The following is a 20377-nucleotide window of genomic DNA, read 5'->3' as shown; positions in this document are numbered from 1 at the left end:
AATTGAGTGTCATTAAATTGTGTACTAGTAAAATTGGTCATTTACAAATTGTAAATATTTGGTATTAAGAGCTATACAAAATTAAGACATTTTAATTCAGAGACTGCAAAAAATCGACAAGGTTTTCTAGCTGTGTTGTGTTATTGCGGCTACATTGAAAAGATGCTCTCAGACCCCTTCAGGAGGCCGCGGGGCAGACAGTTTACAGGGACCCAACCCTGGTGGATGAGGTCATTTCCCACTGGTGTCCTGGGATCAGTCCTGCTATGTCTCTGCAGACTGGACCGAGTACAACCCTTCCCACCATTGGCTCAGGCGAGGGAGAGCAGTCAGAGGCTTCACAGTGACTAATGTGTGGGGCAATACTCAGAATGCAAACGCAGACCAACAGATGCACTGACGTAACATCCGACTCAATGCTTACCTTTTATGAGAAGAGAAGGTACTTTAACCTCATAGTAAATACTACGCAGCCCGATGGATAAGTTGCACAGAGTTGCTATATGTTGCATCTTCACAGTGAGGCATGAGACCAATCTCCCACCTGTTGTGGTTGAGATCCGGCTTCCACCATCCCTAGTGCACTGCGGGCCTAAACAGGATTAGACTCAGGTACAACTCGCTTCATTGTCTTTTTCCAGCACTATTGGGCTTTCCAGGTTTGACACGTCTAAAGTTGCTTTAAAAATATTTTTAAAAAATAGCGCCTAAGCTCCCACATGCGGTTGGAGTAAATTGGAAAAACACTTGCAACTCGCACATAACATGTATTGGGCAAACAAGTCCTCAGTCTTAGGTCAATAAAATATGTAATCGAACTGAAAAAGAAAAGGACAAGAAGCAGTGTGTTTGCATTTAGGTGAAGTCACTTGACCTTGGAGGCCATGTTGCTGTTGGGGGTAGCATACGGCTCCACATCACTGCGACACAACTGCTTCTTGCCTTGATTTTTAGCAAGGAGTTGCTTTCAGGTGTGGTGCTGTTTTGTTAAAGAAAGATCCTTGATTGGAGTCTGGTTCAGGGTGATGTGGAGTTATCTGACGCAATCATTCGTATGCTGGGCTGCTTGGAATGCAAACTCTACAAACTGTTATGTTATGTTATGTTAATAACTTTTATAAGGCGCTCAGCTGCCCCAGCCAAGGGGCGTCCCGGCGCCTCCATCTACTACTTCAGTAGGAATGATGCAAAGAACATATTACCAGAAGGGAAGAAAAATGCACCTTGTAGCTCAGGGCATTGCCCACCTGCTGCAGGAATCGGAATGCACCAGTTTAAAATGCAATCGGCGACTCAGCATTTTATCCTTATCAATGTTGATAAAAGGAGTTACACAGAGTTGGGCAAATAATAATAGCAAAAGCCGGAAAGTTTGGGTAGTGAGTTGTATAAATGCTCACTATCATTATTTGATTTGCCATTTGCACTGAATTGTGGGTGAACGAGTGATTGAGGAGAGTGACGCTTGTACCAAAACATTACCAAACTGGCTCAGCTCACGATCCCTAGTGGCTGCTCAGGCCCGCTGGTTCTGTTATTTCAGTGCCAACATGCCTGTGCTCAGCACCCACCTTGGGCTTGATAAGGGTCGAAGCGCACATATAGGTGAGGTATATTTGCCCTGGGTCACACAATGTCAGTCACGTGTCTGGTTGCTGGGAATAGACCAATGAATCCCACCTTCTCTCTAATTGGCATTCTACCCCAAAGCGTATGTTCTTTGCCCACTTCCTCCTTTGAAAGGTGCTCATAGCATGTCGGCTTGACCCCGCCCCCCTTCTCAGCCCACCTTAGCCGCAGGCCTACTTTCCCGGACCCAGCACGCCCCGGCAGTAGCAGTAAGTCTGCTGCCTGTGACTGTCTCGGTGATGCGATGGGCCCTGGCGCGAGCAGGTTACAAGGTGCGTGCAAGCTCCATTAGCTCTGATGCACAGAGGGGAGGGAGGAGGCGACAAGGCCCCCCTCCTCCTCCTGCCATCACGTAATTGCTGGAGATGGAGAGTGCGATTTCGGTTCCTTATATTTTTTTTGCCAGCAACAGAGATGATGTCATCCCTCAGCAGCAATGAGACCTCCCCTCCCTGCGCTCTGTAAAATTCCCTTAATGAGGCAATGTAGCTCCTGGCTGTCTTGTGTATTGATGTCTGGGGCGCAGCAAACCGCCTGCTGCGCCGGCACATCTCCACAGGCAGCCGTCTGTATCTGCGCCCCAAAGGGCGGCTCTGCCGTGAATAACAGCCTTTTCCGATTAATTAAAAAACAAGAGCGCGCGCCTCGAACTCAAAGTAAAAAAAAAAAAATTTGAGGAGAGGCAGCGGGGGAGGAAAGAGGGGAGGGGTCCTGCACCGGTTTCCCTTGCAGGAGCGAGCAGGAACCATCTGCTAATTACAAACAGATGGTGTGAAAGCTCGCTCCCGCAAGGGAATCGCCAAACGTGCACGTGTTGCCATTCAAAGCAATGCTACGCGTGCACGTTTTTTACTGCAAAACTGAATCGCTTTTTTTTTTTTTTTTTTTTTTTTTTTTTGCTCTTGTATAGCGCCAGAATTCAATCCCCGAAGGGGTATCTCCGCGCTTCTGTCAAAAGGTAGGCAAGACCTAAAAACTAATAACAAAATATGTAGCCCGAGCAGTTCCGTATGAATGTTAACTAGAGATGCCGAACCTGAGGCTTAGATTTGCCGACCTGACACTTGGAGATTAAACTGCTAAACCCTTCGACAGCTAACTATTATGTAATGCACTGACTGCTTATTTTAATTGTACATAGTGTTTGGCACAAAGATTTTTTAGATAAGTTTAATAGACAGCTGACTTTATCTGATTGTAATGGTTTTTATTAACTAAACAATAAAGTTTACACCAACATGTCACAGACGGACCGGTCTGTTAATTTAGAAAGTGCAATTTAAACTATTATTTCCATTGTGCACTGTTCAGTTTTTAAGCCATGCCTTATAATCTATGAATTTGTATGATGAATAACAACTTTATAAATGTGAATTGATGAATATTAAATTACATTATTACGGGTTTCCTTTGGTTTTTAGTCTGTATAGTGTGATGTTTTTGTATTGTTGAAGATTGACTTTATGCAAATTATTCTGAATAAATCATTGTTAAGAACTGAAATCTCAATCGCACACGTAAAAGACACCAGTTTGACCGTGCAGTACTGGGCTGAGCAACTACACCCAAAGCAGAACAAGTGAAAACCACTGAACAACTGCTAATGACTATTGGCTTTGTGGGGCTCTGCGTTCACCTTGGAATGTCTTCATATTTGGCCTTTTGTTCTCGGGAAGCATTGCAGGGTGATTACCGAGAATAATTTGCTGTAATACCCCAACAAATTGATACAGCTTTCTCCCCACCTGCAAACTTGTATTCTTTCAGCTTCCACATACCACAATTAAGGCAAGAAATTATAAAAGGCTTGTCTGCTACTTGCGAGAATTATCCAGGATTCAAGTTTAGTGTCTAATTGAGTAGACGTAGAAAGCAGTTTCAATGTTCCGAATTCTACTGTATATAGTGGGGAGATTATAGCCGTATGATATGATTTACTACTTCACAAGGAGAAGGAACCTATGAGGTAATTTATACATTCCAAATACTCTCCCATACTCAAGGCAAATATATAGAATATTGAATCATGTCAAAAGCACTCTATGCTTATTTCCCAGGTATCTGCCATTACTGGTCACCACAGGGTTGAAGCAATTATCAATTCCCAGCTACTAGTAGTTAGGGGTCGCCCTAACCTTTCTGAAACCTACAGTGAATTTTCCTAGTCACCATTCCTCATTTTCACCTCAATCTATCTAAAATATATATTTTTTCCAATTACCAATCTTGACTGCTCACCCCACTCCATCTGAAATATAAATTCATTTTCTCAATTAACAGCCCTTGCAGGTCACTCAACATATCTAAATACAAGTTAATTTTTCTAGTCCCTAAATTGCTGTTGGCAGGCAGGTAAAAACAAATTCACTTTTATTCTAACTGTAAGTAGCTGCTAAATGCTAATAAATATCACAAGCCACACAATGTTTAAAAAAATCAGACCAAAGGCATACATGAACAGAGAAATCAGTAAGCATTAAGAACAATTACGGTGTTACCACAACAGATACTGTGTGACGTACTGTAAGGTAGCCATTAAGGATGCAATGTTTTCTTGTTTTTGCAGGGGAAGCTACAGAGCATTGCTCTGGTGGCCCTTTATTTGTTGTTGCATTCCAAAATACTACTCAAATATTAGGAGAGGCCGAACATCTGCCAATAACCTTCACATGGATTGGCGCTGTAGCAAGTCTGGATCTAACTGCGCATCTTCACAGTTTACTTGAGACTAACATTTACACATGAACATCTACAACATGTCTAGGCAGCTCCCAATTTGTAGTGATGAAAATATTTGCGAATATGGGGGCTGATTAACGGAACTAATCTGAAACAAAATCCTAAACGGACTACTTTTGGTATTCACAGAAGGCATTTAGTAGTAGGAAAGTTAGGATTTTGTCTTAAGTTTGATTTAAGACAGACTTACGACAGACCTACGACAGACCTACGACAGACTTAAGACAGACTTACGACTTAAGACAGACCTACGACAGACCTACGACAGACCTACGACAGACTTAAGACAGACTTAAGACAGACTTAAGACAGACTTAAGACAGACTTAAGACAGACCTACGACAGACTTAAGAAAAAATCCTAACTTTACTACTACTAAATGCCTTCTATGAATACCAAAAGTAGTAAGTTTAGGATTTTGTCTCAGATTAGTTCTGTGAATCGGGCCTATGATATTTAACTGCTGCTTCAAAAGGCATTTAAAAAAAAAAAAAAAAAAAAGAAATTACACTTTCTTATGTAAAATTATATAAACCATTTATCTTTCAATGCCCCAATTTTTTTCTCAGAACAAAATAATTTAATTCCAAATTAAGGCTGTGCTAAATCTAACAACCTAATTGGCATCTCCTGTTTTATTTTAGGGCGTTTTCTTTTACTCAGGATCAACGTTTTGTTAAGGTGTACACTATGGGGAGTGGGGCGGCAAAATTCCTTTCATTAGAATTTGACTCTATTGAACATAGGGGTATATTCACAAGAACGTGTGCTAACTATTACAAGAATAGCGTAACGCAACTTTCAACATTGCAACCTATCGCGGGAAAATAACCCTGTGTCAACGTGGAATTCACAACACGGCGGTAGCATGCGATAGACACCAGATAATGCAGCAAATGTCTGCATGAAAATCAACGCCACGCCGCATAACGGCGGCGATTCAGGCTGCGGGTGTGTGCTCATTTCGCAGATCTTTTTAACAAAGCTGATTTTAATAGCTGTGTGGAAATATAATATTGATAGTACAAATTTGTTCTGTGTTTTGTGCTTAAGGGCACTAGAGCTTGCTTACCTGTTTTTTCATCGCTCTTGACCCCGTTCCGCCCCGGCATTGTGCCGTTTGTGCGGAGGGTCGTCTAGTCGAGCGCCATTTCCTGCTCCACCACTTCCGCCCTGCCCCTCCACCTCGCAGGTTAGCGGTCTAGTGGCTGCAGCTATTTTCCTATTTTAGGCGCGACAGCTGCACCTTTCCTTTGATTAACGCGGCGATTCAGGCTGCGGGTGTGTGCTCATTTCGGTGATCTTTTTAACAAAGCTGATTTTAATAGCTGTGTGGAAATATAATATTGATTGTACAAATTTGTTCTGTGTTTTGTGCTTAAGGGCACTAGAGCTTGCTTACCTGTTTTTTCATCGCTCTTGACCCCGTTCCGCCCCGGCATTGTGCTGTTTGTGCGGGGGGTCGTCTAGTCGAGCGCCATTTCCTGCTCCACCACTTCCGCCCTGCCCCTCCACCTCGCAGGTTAGCGGTCTAGTGGCTCACTTATTGGTTAGTATAAAATGATGACCTGGCGGAAGCGCAGCGGACGAGCGCAGCGGGATCACCGACTTCGCGCCGAATTTGCGCCTAAGTTAAGCCCGTCTGCGCCCGTCCGCGGCCGACCGGGTCCCGGGGCCAGTTATAATGCCCAACCCATCACCTACTCTTCCGCTGACCTTTTAATGCTTCGCCGCACGGTGCCCCTACAGGACCGTGCTGCTAGTGCAGCCCGGGATTGTGATATTCTTGTTTTCCCGGATGCTCCTGTCCCAGAGACCTTTTCCTCACGCTCTGAGCCGATATTATCTCTCCGCAAAATGTCAATATCTGGGGCTACTCCATTGACCGTGATATATCTCAATACTCGGTCAATGGTGAAACACCAGCTCGAAATCTTTCAGCTACTAGACGACAGAGATGTAGATATCCTCCTCTTATCAGAAACCTGGCTGACTGAGGACTCAGTCCCTGATATTCTTGCCGCTATCCCCGCCGGTTATTACATTCTGCAATCCAATCGACCAGCTGGGCAGGCCGGGGGCGGAGTGGCAGCTATTGTCCGCTCCCAGTATATTTTTACAACCTTAGCTTGTGCTGTGATCCCCAAAACTGAAAGTCTTATTATCAAATTTACTTCTCCCAGGTCCTCCTTTATTTGTGTCCTTGTGTATAGACCCCCTGACCATATGCCCTCTTTCCCTCAACAGTTCGGTGACCTCATCTCCCATATTATCATTAACCATGCTAAGGTTATCATCATTGGTGACTTCAACTACTGGCCCTTGGACCCCCGGGAGAGCCGTCTCTCAGAGGAATTCTCTGATCTTTTGTTAGGTCTGAACTGTCGACAATATGTCAAAACACCTACTCACTGCAAAGGCCACATCCTAGACCAAGTGTGGACGGTCAATCTTGAAATTTCGCCCCCAATAGTGACCCCTTGCTCTTGGTCAGATCATTGTTTTATCTCTTTTTCCCTTAACCTGATTACTCCCAGTCGCCCCATTCCCACGACTAATTTTTCTGCCCGGATTTGGAAGAGAGCCAACCTGGTGGAACTTCAAGCTATATTAACCTCCACAGTCCCTCGGACCTCTACCCTGGTGACTCACCAGGCTTTCCTTCTTGAACAATGGCTGTTGTCCGCCTGCAATATTGTTGCCCCGCTGAAAACTATAAAAACTAAGCGCCCTCATGACGCCCAGCGGTGGTTTATGGATCAACTAAAGCTAGACAAATTAGCTCTACGCCAGGCTGAGCGCCGCTGGAGGCGTAACTATGATCAACAACTCAAAATTGAGTTTGTGGACAGTCTGAAAGCCTATAAAAAATCTATCTTACTGGCTAAAACGACCTATTTTTCCAATAAAATTTTGGAGTCCGCCACCAGGGCAAAGGATATCTTCTCCATAGTGAATGATCTCTCTCTGCCAGACCGTGTTACCCCTCAACTCCAACCAACACAGCTTCTGTGCGACTCACTCAATACCTTTTTCATTGATAAAATCATTACCATCAAGAACAATATCCCCCCGCCTTTATCCACTTCTCCTCCCCCTTCATCCCCCAGAAATCCTTGCTGCCTGGATGCTTTCCCCCCCGATTTCCGTCACGGAGGTTTATTCTTTTACTGCACAAAGTGAGCTCCGGCTCCTCTAATGATTGCTGCCCTCCCCAAATCCTTCGGGAAATCTTTCTGGCGTGCCCTGACCCTCCATTGGCATTACTTAACAACTCGTTGGCTATGGGGGTGGTCCCGGATTCCTTTAAACAGGCAGTTGTGATACCGATCCTAAAAAAGACCAATGCCGACCCTACGGTCTTGAGCAATTACAGGCCCATCTCCCTCCTCCCTTATCTGGGAAAAATTTTGGAGACATACGTCACTTGCTGCCTGAGCACTTTCATTGAGAGCTCGTCTTTTTTGGATGCCCAGCAAGCCGGGTTCCGCCCACTCCATACTACTGAGGCGGTCATTGTGGCTGTGATGGATTCCCTGAGAAAGGGGGCCGACAACAACATCTCCCAAGCACTCGTCCTATTGGACCTGTCGGCGGCCTTTGACACGGTCGATCATGTAATATTGATCGACCGTGTCTATAACGCCGGCATTCAGGGCGTAGCTCTCGACTGGGTTAGATCTTTCCTAGATAAACGATCCCAGGCAGTGCACCTGTCCACTTTCTCTGCTTCCTACTCCCCCCTATCCTGCGGAGTCCCACAGGGCTCCACTTTATCCCCTTTGTTATTTAATTTGTACATGCAGCCCTTAATTGTCTCCCTCCGCAAATCCGCGGCTACAATCTTTAATTACGCGGATGATCTGCAGTTAATTTTTCCTATTGACACCTCTTTACTTTCCCGCACCAGCTTTCAAACCACCATGCTCGATATATCGGAATGGATGTATCACAGTCAGCTCAAATTAAATCCCACCAAGACCGAGCTTGTGCTGGTGGGCGGTTCAGCTAACCCTTGGAATGACAGCTTTTGGCCTCCTTCACTAGGGCCTCCTCCTTGCCCCGTCAACTCTGTGAAGCGTCTTGGCGTAGCCATTTCTGGTGATCTATCCATGAGGCCCCAGATTAGTGCCGTCACGTCATCCTGCTTTTTCCATCTGCGTAGGATACGTAAGATCAGTAGGTTTCTCACCAGAGATGCACTTATCCTCGCCATCCTGGCCCTCTTTATGTCCAGAATTGACTATGCCAACACTCTTTACGTGGGAACTCCTGCATTCCAGCTCCACAGGTTGCAGCTGGTGCAAAATCAGGCTGCTCGCTTGGTCTAACACCAGCCCAAGCACCAGCATGTTTCGCCGCTGCTGCGGAGCCTGCATTGGCTCCCGGTGACTAAGCGTTGCACCTTCAAACTCGGCTGCACGATATTTAAAGCTCTGTCTGATCAAGCTCCTGTCTTCATCTCTTCTAGTTTGAAGCGGTATGTGCCCCTGAGAGATCTCCGGTCCACCTCACACAACCTTTTAGTCATTCCCAAAATCACACGCAAAAAACACGGTGGTCTTTGTTTCTCTTTTTTGGCCCCCAAAATCTGGAATTCCTTTCCGTCTGCTCTTCGACACTGCCCTACCTATGACTGTTTTCGTAGGATGCTGAAAACGTCCCTCTTTCAGTCAGCATTTAAGTAACCCCCCCCCCCTTCCTGCCCTCTGCATTTGTTATGAGCGCCATGAAACCGTCCGGTGAACGAGCGCGGTACAAATAACTTTAACATAACATAACATAGCATAAATGCGATACGTGAACGCAAACAACATGGGATGAGGCCAACCACGGTATAAAAAGTAGCAAAAACCAGCCACAGGCCTGCAAATCCCGCGCGTCTGGCGGGACAATGCACTAAAAAAAACACAGAAAAAATACACCAAAAACAATCCAATGTGCGTAGCAACATGGATGCACCCTGACCCAGCGCAGAGGCCAACTCGAACCCCACAACTCCCACAGACCGCCAGCAAGGAACAACAGGGTCGGGGAAGGCCAAGGAGAAGAGGGAGAGGAAGACGAAGTGCAGACCGCAGGAAAACAAGACCAGCGTCACAGAGGTGACAGAACACTACCAGCAACTTACCCACTAGCATACCACCTGAATTGCAGTCTGAGTGCCGTGGAGGCCAATCCAGGAGGCCAATAGGTGCCGGCATGACGTGACTACCTAAACCAGGCACCAACCCGCTGTCAACAGGAAGGCAGCAACGGCGACAGGAGGTGGCAGTGCAGCGCCACCGGAGATGCTGGAGGAAACCCAGGCAACAGTCATCAGTGTGGTGACGGTGCAAGGAGGAGACAGCTCGAGAGGACCTGACACAACATCAACAGGGAGTGCAACGAACTGGGACTGGGGGAGTGGGCACAATGGCATACATGCACAATGAGGTGTACCGCACTGCACACCCACAATCACCCAGGTTCATGGCCTAGATCTCTTTGGCACACTGCAGCACACACACATAGCACGAACAGCACACCCACATTGACGACAACATGGAACAACGTGCATAGCCGACACTGCAGAACAAAGGACACAACTGGCTCCGCACATGCACAGCAACATGCCTACTACATCTGATGGAACCGGAAACTGTGAAATGGAAATGTACGCGTACGACCTCACACCCGTCATGTAGACCAAATGTACACTGTCCCGCAGAAGAATCCAGCACCCCCAAACAGTCACAATGTACATTGCAATACAGTCTGCATGCAAACCTGCACAATGCGCCAACATATATGTCAACACAAAGTCAATACACACCTCCCCTGCACATCGCAGAGGGGCACACAACACCTTCAGCAGAGCACAGAATGCAACACATCAGTGATGCCGCAGAGGACCACCACACCGTTGACAACAGCACATGGATATCCCACGCAACCCCCCACCAGGACCCGGACAGCCAAGCTTCTCAGGGGAGAACACCGAGCCTGCAACAGACCACACATCAGGAAGTACCCGCAAGCACAGCTGGCCCACGACAGACACTTCACCCACCCTCACATTGCACCCCAATGCCATGTGTCTGCACGCCAAATGGAGGTGGCCCAACAGGTGTGTGTGGGGCCGAACCCATGGAATGCGAATCAGGATACATACGTAGGTGTCTATCACCCTTCAGGGGCCACCAACACCCCACTAAGGAGACCCACACTGCCATAGATACACCTGGAGATGCACATTCACAGTACCGAACCACGGGCAGGGGCGCTGACAAAGCAGTCACACATCGATGTTGGCTCTGCGTACGATAGCCCTGGCCACTCCCCTTGCGAATTGAGTGGGTGACGACAAAGCTTCATGTCCAAGCTCCAACCCGCTGCCTGCGGTGACACGTCTACATCAGATGTACACAGCACAATGTAAAGTCTTAGGGCTCAGGGCCCTCATGCATACAAGACCACAGGGACACACACAGATATCATGTTGAAATCGCTACGGGCACATGCACCCGGCATCTTTATTGGCAGGGCCACATATACAGTGACGCCTGTGCTGGATGTGTGTGTGGGGTGAGTGTTAGCCATTCCGCAAGGAATGTCTGGTGCAGGCAACCACTTGAACATTGGACACCAGTGCAACGGAAACAGAAAACACATGCAAAAAGAGTCACCTGCTGAGCAACATGGAGTGAGCCGGAGAAAGTCCAGAGGACAGACAACATTCAAACAGAAGTGTCCGTAAGTTGCAGTGCACTGGGGATGGGGCACTAGCGATGAGCGCGCTCATGTGAAGAAAAAGTCTCGGATTGTGTCCCTTAGATATATACCTGATTCAGATGCAGTGGGGTGTGTTAGACCTGCATCATCTTCCCCCTCAACGTCTCAGGGCCCCCAAACTGTTTGAGGTGACATAGCTGCGCAACCGCTTCACAGCACAAAACGCAATCAGCAACGGACATTGGTATCAGGGTGATGATAGCATCCATGACAGGTCTGAGCAACTCTGTAAGTCGGTCAGGACCACCGTTTCAACTCTGGCAGATGGTGGTTGGAGGTGGTTCTTGCAGTGGTGGCGTGTGCCTCCTGCTGTGATGCGACATCCGGGCCGGTCTGGACTCGCTTTGGTGTGTGAGCCCTGGTGGGACGCATTTGGGCCCGGAGGCTGCGTACAGCGCAAGGCCACAGAGAAATGGCGTTGATGACCCCAAGGCCTATGCTTCAGGGGCCATCCAGTGTCTCCCGAGAAGGGGTCCCGGACTTGACCAGCACAGAGTTAGTGGCCCCGGATGCACTGCGGCTGGCAAAGGCACCCAGCCACGGGACGGTGACTTGCGACCTGAGCGGATCACCATCAATGTCCAAGGTGTATGTTGCAGAGGTTTTTGGGGGACATTGGAAGGTGTCCTCCAGGGCATGACGCAGAAAGGTTTGATTTTATCCGGAAGCAGCAAAATGTAGGAGTGGAATGAGACAGCCTCGTTGCCACCACCAAGTCGGTATCAGCTACATGAGGATGTAAACTGCCCCCTAGTCCATTGACTCAGACGCCACTAAAGTTCGACCAGAGAGTATCCATAATTGTCGGGGAACAGACTTAGTGGCACCTGGGCGGAGAGGGGATGCTGTCTGCGCTGTTGCCAGTATGCTGATATGAACTCAACCATTGCAAAATGAAGACTTTGTGACCTACTGGACCGCAGTGCAGGCAAGAGGCAGAGGTCAGCATGGGTCATTCACTGAGTGTCGCCGGCATAGGTTGGTGGCCCCACCGGCCTGCGTAGTTCAGGTTCAGTGGCACCACGTGTTCACTCACCTCCTGATGGTCACCCAGCTTTCGTCCGGACTGAGCCACATCTTCCTCTTACTCCTCTGCGTGGGACCACTGGTGTGGACTCTGCCATTTATGATTCACGACTAGGTGCTGGATGTGAGACCTACTGGTCCGCAGGATAGGCCTGGTCACTCATCTATGTGTCGCCGGTTGGCGTTGAACAGGGTTAGTGGCACCACGTGTCGCCTGCTGGCATTGAACAGGGTTTGTGGCACCATGTGTCGCCTGCTGGCATTGAACAGGGTTTGTGGCACCATGTGTCGCCTGCTGGCGTTGAACAGGGTTAGTGGCACCACGTGTTGCCAGCTGGCATTGAACAGGGTTTGTGGCACCACGTGTCACCTGTTGGCGTTGAACAGGGTTTGTGGTACCACGTGTCGTCTGCTGGCGTCAAACAGGGTTTGTGGCACCACGTGTCGCCTGCTGGCGTTGAACAGGGTTTGTGGCGCAACATGTCGCCTGCTGGAGTTGAACAGGGTTAGTGGCACCACGTGTCAACGGCTGGCATTGAACAGGGTTTGTGGCACCACGTGTCACCTGCTGGCGTTGAACAGGGTTAGTGGCACCACGTGTCATCGGCTGGCGTTGAACAGGGTTTGTAGCACCAGGTGTCGACCGCTGGCCCGGATTTGGGATCACTGCCATTCAGGAGCCAGGACACAGATTCACATATGGGACCCACTGGGCCGCAGTGACGCCAGTGAAATATGTCAACGAGGAAGGAGTAATGTGGGCCAAAGTCAGGGGCCAGCAATGGTCTGAGAGGCTGGCAGGTTCGCGAGCCTCATGCTCGGATCTTGTGCCGGCATGTGGTGGGCCCTCCTTGACACACGCCAGTGTCAGCTGGTGATCAGTGTGGGCTGGCTGCGCAGGGTCAGGCCTGACGGGTTTGTGGTCCAGCGGGCCGGTGTACGGCAGGCGCACAGGATCGCAGGCAACTCCGCTAATGAGGACGGCGTCGGCCTCATGGCGGGGTGGGAGGCGCTGCCCTGGCAGAGATGTTGGCTTTGTGGAAGAGGACCACGCCCAGGGCTATGTGCTTTTTATTCACACCCTTACACTGACCTGGCGTTTGCCGGGCCATCCCACTCTGCTCACGCTTACGGGGGCGTAACAGGCAACATTTCCGCAAGGACCCCTTGGCTGGGGTGACATGGTTGCGTCCACTGTCCACTACACTCCATACACCAGAGGTGTATGTCGGCGTGGATATGGGTGTGTTTTACATACTGCGGTCTGTCCAGCACATCACCGCCACTCTTGGCATTGTGTACTTTCCCAATCATGGTTCTACTGCATACTTCACACATGCCTGGATGCCACCTCTCCCCACTTTCGGCTATTGTGTGGCTGAGGTGCAATGCCGTTGATTGGTCATGTTCACGGCTTGCCCAGGTTACTATTGTAAGTTGTTCTATCGAGTCTGGTGGGTGTGCATGTTGGTTAGTTAGTTGTGATTTTGTGACGTGTGCATTGCCAGAGTTGTGAATTGCATGGTTGTGGAGTCGAGGTGAGTTTGGTGTTAATTTGGAACTTGCCAAGGGGCTGTGCATTTCCCATGGTGCCATCCTGGGAACACTGGTTGCTGATGGACTGGTGGAGGATGAAGGGATCATGCACACTGGCTTTGTATTTGGAGGCGACATTGGTGAAGGTGCTACGGTGTTCTGATGTTGCCTGCACATTGATGTGGGATGTGTGCTTCCTGTTGCGCTGATTGTGTGCCGTGTCACCAGGGGGCACAGGTGGGACATGTATGCAGTGGATTGCCCCCAACACGTGCGTGCATCCGGCTATGGCGTAAGGTCCTTGCTTGGCCTCCAGCGGTTCCTACGCATTATGTTGGACGTATGGGGACTGGGGTGCCAGGGTGATGGTGATGTCCAGGACAGGTGTGGGGGACTTGGATGTGGCTGGCTGTGAGACTATGCCGACTCTGGCAGGTGTTGGTTGGGGTGTGCCAGGGGCCAACAGGTGCAACACAGCCAGCAGCTTGGTGTGGGGTGTGATGTTGGTTGTCCACTGTGTTGGTGCCATTGGCCTGTTAGGTGATGATGGCCAGGATGCGTAGGATGGTTGTCCCTCTCAGCCTGTAGTGGACAGTGACATTATCAGATGTTGGGCCTGTGAGGCAGGTGCGTTTCCTGGAGGGCCGATGTCTTTGTCTGCACTGCCTCTGTGGTGGTCCGGGGGTGGGGAAAGGGGTGGGAGGGTGCCGGGTGGGTGTTGTGGCCCTCTTGGGTGTCCGGGCTGTATGATGAGTATCTACATGGCATCTGTTGCCCTTCCAATGACGCACTGGGCTGTGCTCCCTTTTGTGGTGCAGGCTGCCGTCCAACTTTACACCAGGTCAGAGCAGGTGTAAAATTCCTGCTGCTAACGTGCATTATCGCGTATTTTGTGTTCTTATCAGCGATCTGGCTGGCCGTTGTGAATGTTGAGGTGTGGTGTTGTCACGGCTTTTTGCACGGGAACACCTACTCTGCATCTCATTAGCGATATTTGCGGGTGTCCTCTGTGGCGATGTTTTTTGCGGCAGCTATCACGGGAAAACTGGTGCTGTGGGCTGTTAACACCAGCTTGTGGAGAGGTAAATATATCACGACTTTGGCTGCGATAAAGTGCCATTAATTCGGCGATAGCTCCTTATGAATATGCCCCTTAGTTTTTAAATGTATAACCTTGCGCTTTTGTGCAGAATTGCTTTACATCATCTTTAATTACGCAAGTCAATTTACCTATGTATTATTCCTGTGCAACAGGAAGACACGCATTTGACATTTTCTAACACGTTAAAGGCTGGCACTCTTGATTTCTACCACAAAGGAAAATCTCTTTCAGGACATTAAGAATATTTAAGAAGTTGATATTGCTGCACAATGTAGCAGCAGCTAATGAAATTACAGAACACTGTTGCTTACTCAGAGAGAATCTTTACTTTTTCCTCTTTGTGTAGCTGAAGGTCTTGGAGATTTACAGGAGAAAAGTCATATAACGCCACAGCAAACGTTTCTGTAAAAATATGAACACAAATTTAGAGTTCACCAATACAGGTGCAGACTTTCTCCACTTAGGAACAAGAGTAGGAAAGAGAGAATTACAATTACCTATCACAGCTCTCACTTACGTTGTGGCTGATATACCTTATGTGTAAAAAAGTTTACCTTCGACAAATAATTAATTGCATTTACAATACAATAGCTATAACCACGCATGCATTGCTGAATGGAATCATGGTGGAACTTTACATAAATTATACAACTGTGGAAAGCAAATAATCGACCAATATACACCAATATTGAAATATAGACTAGATAGTAAATGTAACAATCAAGAGTATACTGGCAGCATTCTTTTTCGGAAAGTTAAACAGTAAATATTTTGAAAAGGATGCACATTTTGGGTACAATTAAAAAGAGAAAGCAGTTAGGAATATGTTTGGACATACTAATTCCTCACACAAATATAGGGAATAGGGTCAAAGCACTGAAAAGTACCAGCAAGAAGAAGGTAAAAAGTTGTAACAGTTAAAAGGGTTGCCTATTGTGCTAGGTGCAATAGACTGGGCAGGGTTTTGTAAATTGATACTTGTATAGCGCACTACTCACCCGCAAGGGTCTCAAGGCGCTTGTACGAATACCGCTGTGGAACCCATCCTGGCTTCCCCTGTGAGGTGTCCACTCCTGGGCACCCCCAAGGTGGATGCCAGGCATCCTTAGCGTTGTGGGGGCCGTTGTGGATATTAAGCAAGCTATTGCCCAGAGTTGCAGAGTGTGACTCCATGATTGGAATAGGCACCGAGGCGAGAATTATCAGGTCCATGGAATTTTTGAGCCCAAGACCCGCCGAGGCGGAGAATTGAACCCTGTTCCCGGGCTAGACCTGTGCATCAGGGTCTGCCGCTCTAACCATTGAGCCACACTTCTCCACTTTAAGTTTGGGTTTAAGTTTGGTAAATCGAATTCAAAATGTACCAGTCTTCACCATAATTTCACCAACAAAGTTTTTTAAAGAAGACACATTTTACAATTTCATAAAGTTGTGAAGATGTCAGTTTAACAAAACTTATAATATAGGCAAAATATATGTCTTCATAAATCTGCGAACTCAGATTTGAGAACTGACTGTGGACTAACAGTTCACACATCTGTAACTTTTAACCCTATGAAGCACACTAATACATTTGTCTAACACTCATTTCTCATATACTACTAAACAAATTTACACTAAACCACGCAAAGGCACTTCCGTGAGTCAAGTTCTATTTTCATGCTAAGTTCTGTGTCAAGCATGTTTTTTCAGAATCAGAGAGCAAAATGTTGGTTTTTCAACTCTGCCTCTAAGTGTTCTCACCCTTGACGAATTTGCATGAAATTCAAAATATCAAGAATAAGCTAAACCTTGTAAGTGTCCTTTAACTTGTGTGCATGAGTTATTTGCAAATCAAGGTTTTATTGTCACCCCTTTAACTTTTCTCCCTCTTGTTAGATCTGTGTCAACCCTGGGATTCCTGTGCTGGGCTTAACTTTCTAACAGCCTGCCAAATTCATTACAAAGTTATTAGCACATGAACATTAACTTTGCTCCGTAATAGATCTTCACTAAACTTCCCTAGCACACTTAAGGATAAACAAGCCGCCTGCTAAACTGCATGTGGATTCATCAAATGATGCCACAGTGTAAGAAATGGCATTAGAGGTTGAGGGAGGTTAAACCCTATTCAAGTAGAAACCACAATACAAGACACAGTGAAGACAAACGCAAACCCTAAATTAACTTGTGCTCAACCCTCTGGTAGCTTGGCACAAACAGTCAAGCTTAACTAAGAGGCAATACTTCAAACAGAGCACCAGAAATATCCCACACCAATTTACAAAAATAGAATAATTTTCAATAAGCAAAACAAGACCAAAATGATAAAAATTCAATTAGAGGAACTGGAGATACGCAAGCTTAAAGATTTCAGTGAAACTAGCACCAAAAAGCACAAAGTGCCAACTAGAGATATCTGTTCGGGCTAGACTGGGACAAAGTCACAAGTTCATGCCGACCAAGTTGGAGTGTGGGCAGGCTACAGGGTCTACTAAACAAGAGAACCTTAAATCCTGGTAGCAGAGTATTGCAGAGTCCTGCATCAAGGATGCATCGTGCCGCTGACGTGATGCGTTGGTTCTGAGGAGCTGCGAGGGTACGGTGCAAGAACCTGCATCGTCATCAAGGATCCCATCAATGAGGACTTGCAAAGCAGAGTCTGACTTCGATGGTGCGATGCGAGGTCTTGTGTTGCTGTTGAAGATTCCATCAAAAAGAGGCTTGTGATGCGAAGGCCTGTTTTTAAGATGCGTCAAGCCACGGTGATTCTGATGGGGCTGGTGATTACAATGTAAAGTCAGTGCATCAGGAAATCCACGCAGCAGAGGTGATGCATCGGATTTGCTCGGGTCGCACCACTCAGCAGAGGAGATGCACCATTTTCTTTTTTTTTTTTTTTTTTAAACGTTTTTATTGTTTGCAAGAGGTGACAAAATTCATAGCAGACCAATTCCATAATTAACATACAGTTATCAATTCATAGCATTGAGGAATGAAAACATTGTACAGTATTTCGTAATTCAAACTTCACATTGTTTCTACAGATTAAGCCTAATCACGGCTCTTAACCAACAAAAAAATTCTTCCAAATCTTTTCTTTTTTCAATAGGGCTTTAGGGCCTCTAAGCTTAGCTAGAGAAAACTCCATAGTTCTAATTTCGTATACAAGAGTTAGCCAATCTGCTACCCTGGGGGGTTCTTTAGAAATCCAGACCCTAGCTATAATTAATCTAGCACATGCTAGCAAAATTGTTAAAAGATCTTTATTGGGACAGTTCCTATCTTGAATATCTAACAAAACCCATTGTACCGTAAAATCCAAAGAGCTTATTTGAAAAAATTGAAGATAGTAAGATATACGATTCCAAAAATTAGAGAGTGCGGGGCAGTAAAATAACATATGTTCAATACCAGCCGCGGCAGTATCACATTTAGCACACTTGGATTTATCGGTCAAAGAACTACCTTGTGACCAGCTGGATATCCTTTGAGGCGTGTAGTAGAGCTCCGTAACTGTCCTATATAGTTGCATTTTCAAGTTGGAAGAGTGAACTAAATCGTTTAGATGGGTTAGAGCATTACCAATGTGAGCCGCATTAATGTTTTGGTCTAATCTACGAGACCATTTAGCTGCAATTTGAGTGATGTTTTCAGCCTTCTCCTTAATAAACCATTGATATCCCCATTTAATCAATGATTTAGTTTTTTCTGAGTAAATACCCTCAAGAATTTCAGATTGTCCAACTTCCACTAACTTCAATTTATTACAAAAAAAATCTCTAAGTTGTCTATATTTAAAGTACATATCATCAGTGAGCCCATTCGTAACTTTTAAATTCTCAAAATCCATCAAGCCATTAATACCATACATGTCTCCTAGTGTATTTATACCTAGTCTCATCCACCGATTGCCCAAACCATCCGAAAAAATGCCAGGAAGGCCAGGGTTATTCCATAGTCTCAGCTCTGCGTTATAAAATGAGCATTTACTAATGTGCAGGATTTTGTTCCAAATTCTGATAGCATGTTTAGCCGTCTTAAATTTTACTCTTTTAAAGTAATTAGGGTCATGAACCCGTAATAGAAATTGGTTGGCATCTGCCCCCAGCATATATTGATGAAAAAATAAAGAAGGAGTACTCTTTAATAAGCTCCTAATACGCAAAAAAAAAGTAGCTAAAAAGTAGAAATTAAAATCCGGAAAAGTAAGTCCCCCCTTAGAAATAGGTAATGTCAAAAATTTGACCGCCCTCCGTGCCTTTTTATACCCCCAGATAAAGCTGCTACAGATACCATCCAATTTCTTAAAAAACAACTTATTTGGCAGTAGTGGTATAGCTCTACACAGATAGAGTAGCTTAGGTAAAATTTTCATTTTAATCAGATTTAACCTCCCTAGTAAACTCAGAGGTATCTTATGCCATTTTTTGAAGCTCTCAGTTGTCTCTTTGAGAAATGCCCCATAGTTTATTTCAACAATTTTCTCCACTTTAACCATAAGCTTAATACCTAAATATACAGCTTCTTTGCAGATCTTATAGTTACATGCAGCCGGGGTGTAATTAAGTATAATTTGGGTTTTGTTAACATTTAATTTATACCCAGAGATTTCCCCATATTTGTGAGCTTCCTCTATAATTGCTGGCATAGCCTTACACACATCCGAAGTATATATTGCGATATCATCCGCAAAAGCTGTTAATTTAAGGGTTATGTCCCCATGTTGAGCGGGTATTATATTTGTTTGGGCATTTAAAGCATTTAAAAAAGGTTCTAAGGATAAAGCAAATAATAATGGTGAAAGGGGGCATCCCTGTCTAGTACCTCTAGAAATCTTAAAGTTGTTAGAATCTGTGCCTCCGTAGCTAATCACCGCCCGTGGTTCATCATAAATTGACATAACCCAGTCTAGGTAAGGGCCATTTATACCCATTCTTCTTAATACTGTCCATAGATATTCCCACCCCACTCGGTCAAATGCCTTTTCCGCATCTAACATTATCATACCGAGTGGGGTGTTTGTAGTTTCTGCAACATCCAAGGCAGTTATGGAAGTATTAACATGCATCGTGGTATCTCTACCTATCACAAAGCCATGTTGTTGGGGATTTACAATATCCGGCATATGGGGCGCTAGCCGATTAGCTAGAATCTTAGCAAAAATTTTTACATCGGAATTTAGTAGAGATATGGGCCGGTACGATCCACACTCATTTTCTGGCTTCCCCTTTTTCAAAAAAAATATAATTTTAGCGAGTTTCCAAGAAGAAGGAGCTTGTTTGGAAACAATAATAAAGTTAATAACTGTTTGTAGTAGTGGAGCCAACTCCTGGTAACAGAGTTTGTATACTTCTCCTGGTATGCAATCTTCCCCAACTGCCTTGCCTAAGGGTATATGGTCGATAGCTATTTTGATCTCCTCAATAGTAATATTTGAATTCAGATGTTGAATTGTTTCATGTTTAAGTTCTTGCGTTGAGCTTAAATGTTGATCAAGATATTTTTCAATATTTGATTTGCTCGGTAGCTCCTCTGGGGTGTATAAGTGCTGGTAAAATTTAACAAATTGAGCTAAAATTTGATCTTCTT

At 46.1% G+C, this 20377-nt stretch overlaps 1 protein-coding gene across 3 annotated transcripts in view; it reads right to left on the bottom strand.

Moving 5' to 3' along the window:
* Window positions 1-20377, bottom strand: part of BLK (BLK proto-oncogene, Src family tyrosine kinase) — a 410535-nt gene that overhangs the window by 124299 nt on the left and 265859 nt on the right. For all 3 annotated transcript variants that reach the window (XM_078647570.1, XM_078647568.1, XM_078647569.1), the window contains one exon: window positions 15118-15208. In XM_078647570.1, coding sequence (XP_078503696.1) covers window positions 15118-15208 — 91 coding nt within the window. The remainder of the gene's footprint in view (window positions 1-15117; window positions 15209-20377) is intronic.

Source organism: Lissotriton helveticus, chromosome 6, assembly GCF_964261635.1.
Source record: "Lissotriton helveticus chromosome 6, aLisHel1.1, whole genome shotgun sequence".
NCBI lineage: Eukaryota > Metazoa > Chordata > Amphibia > Caudata > Salamandridae > Lissotriton > Lissotriton helveticus.
Note: the sequence above shows the minus strand (reverse complement) of the source record. Positions and strands in the feature narration are given on the sequence as shown.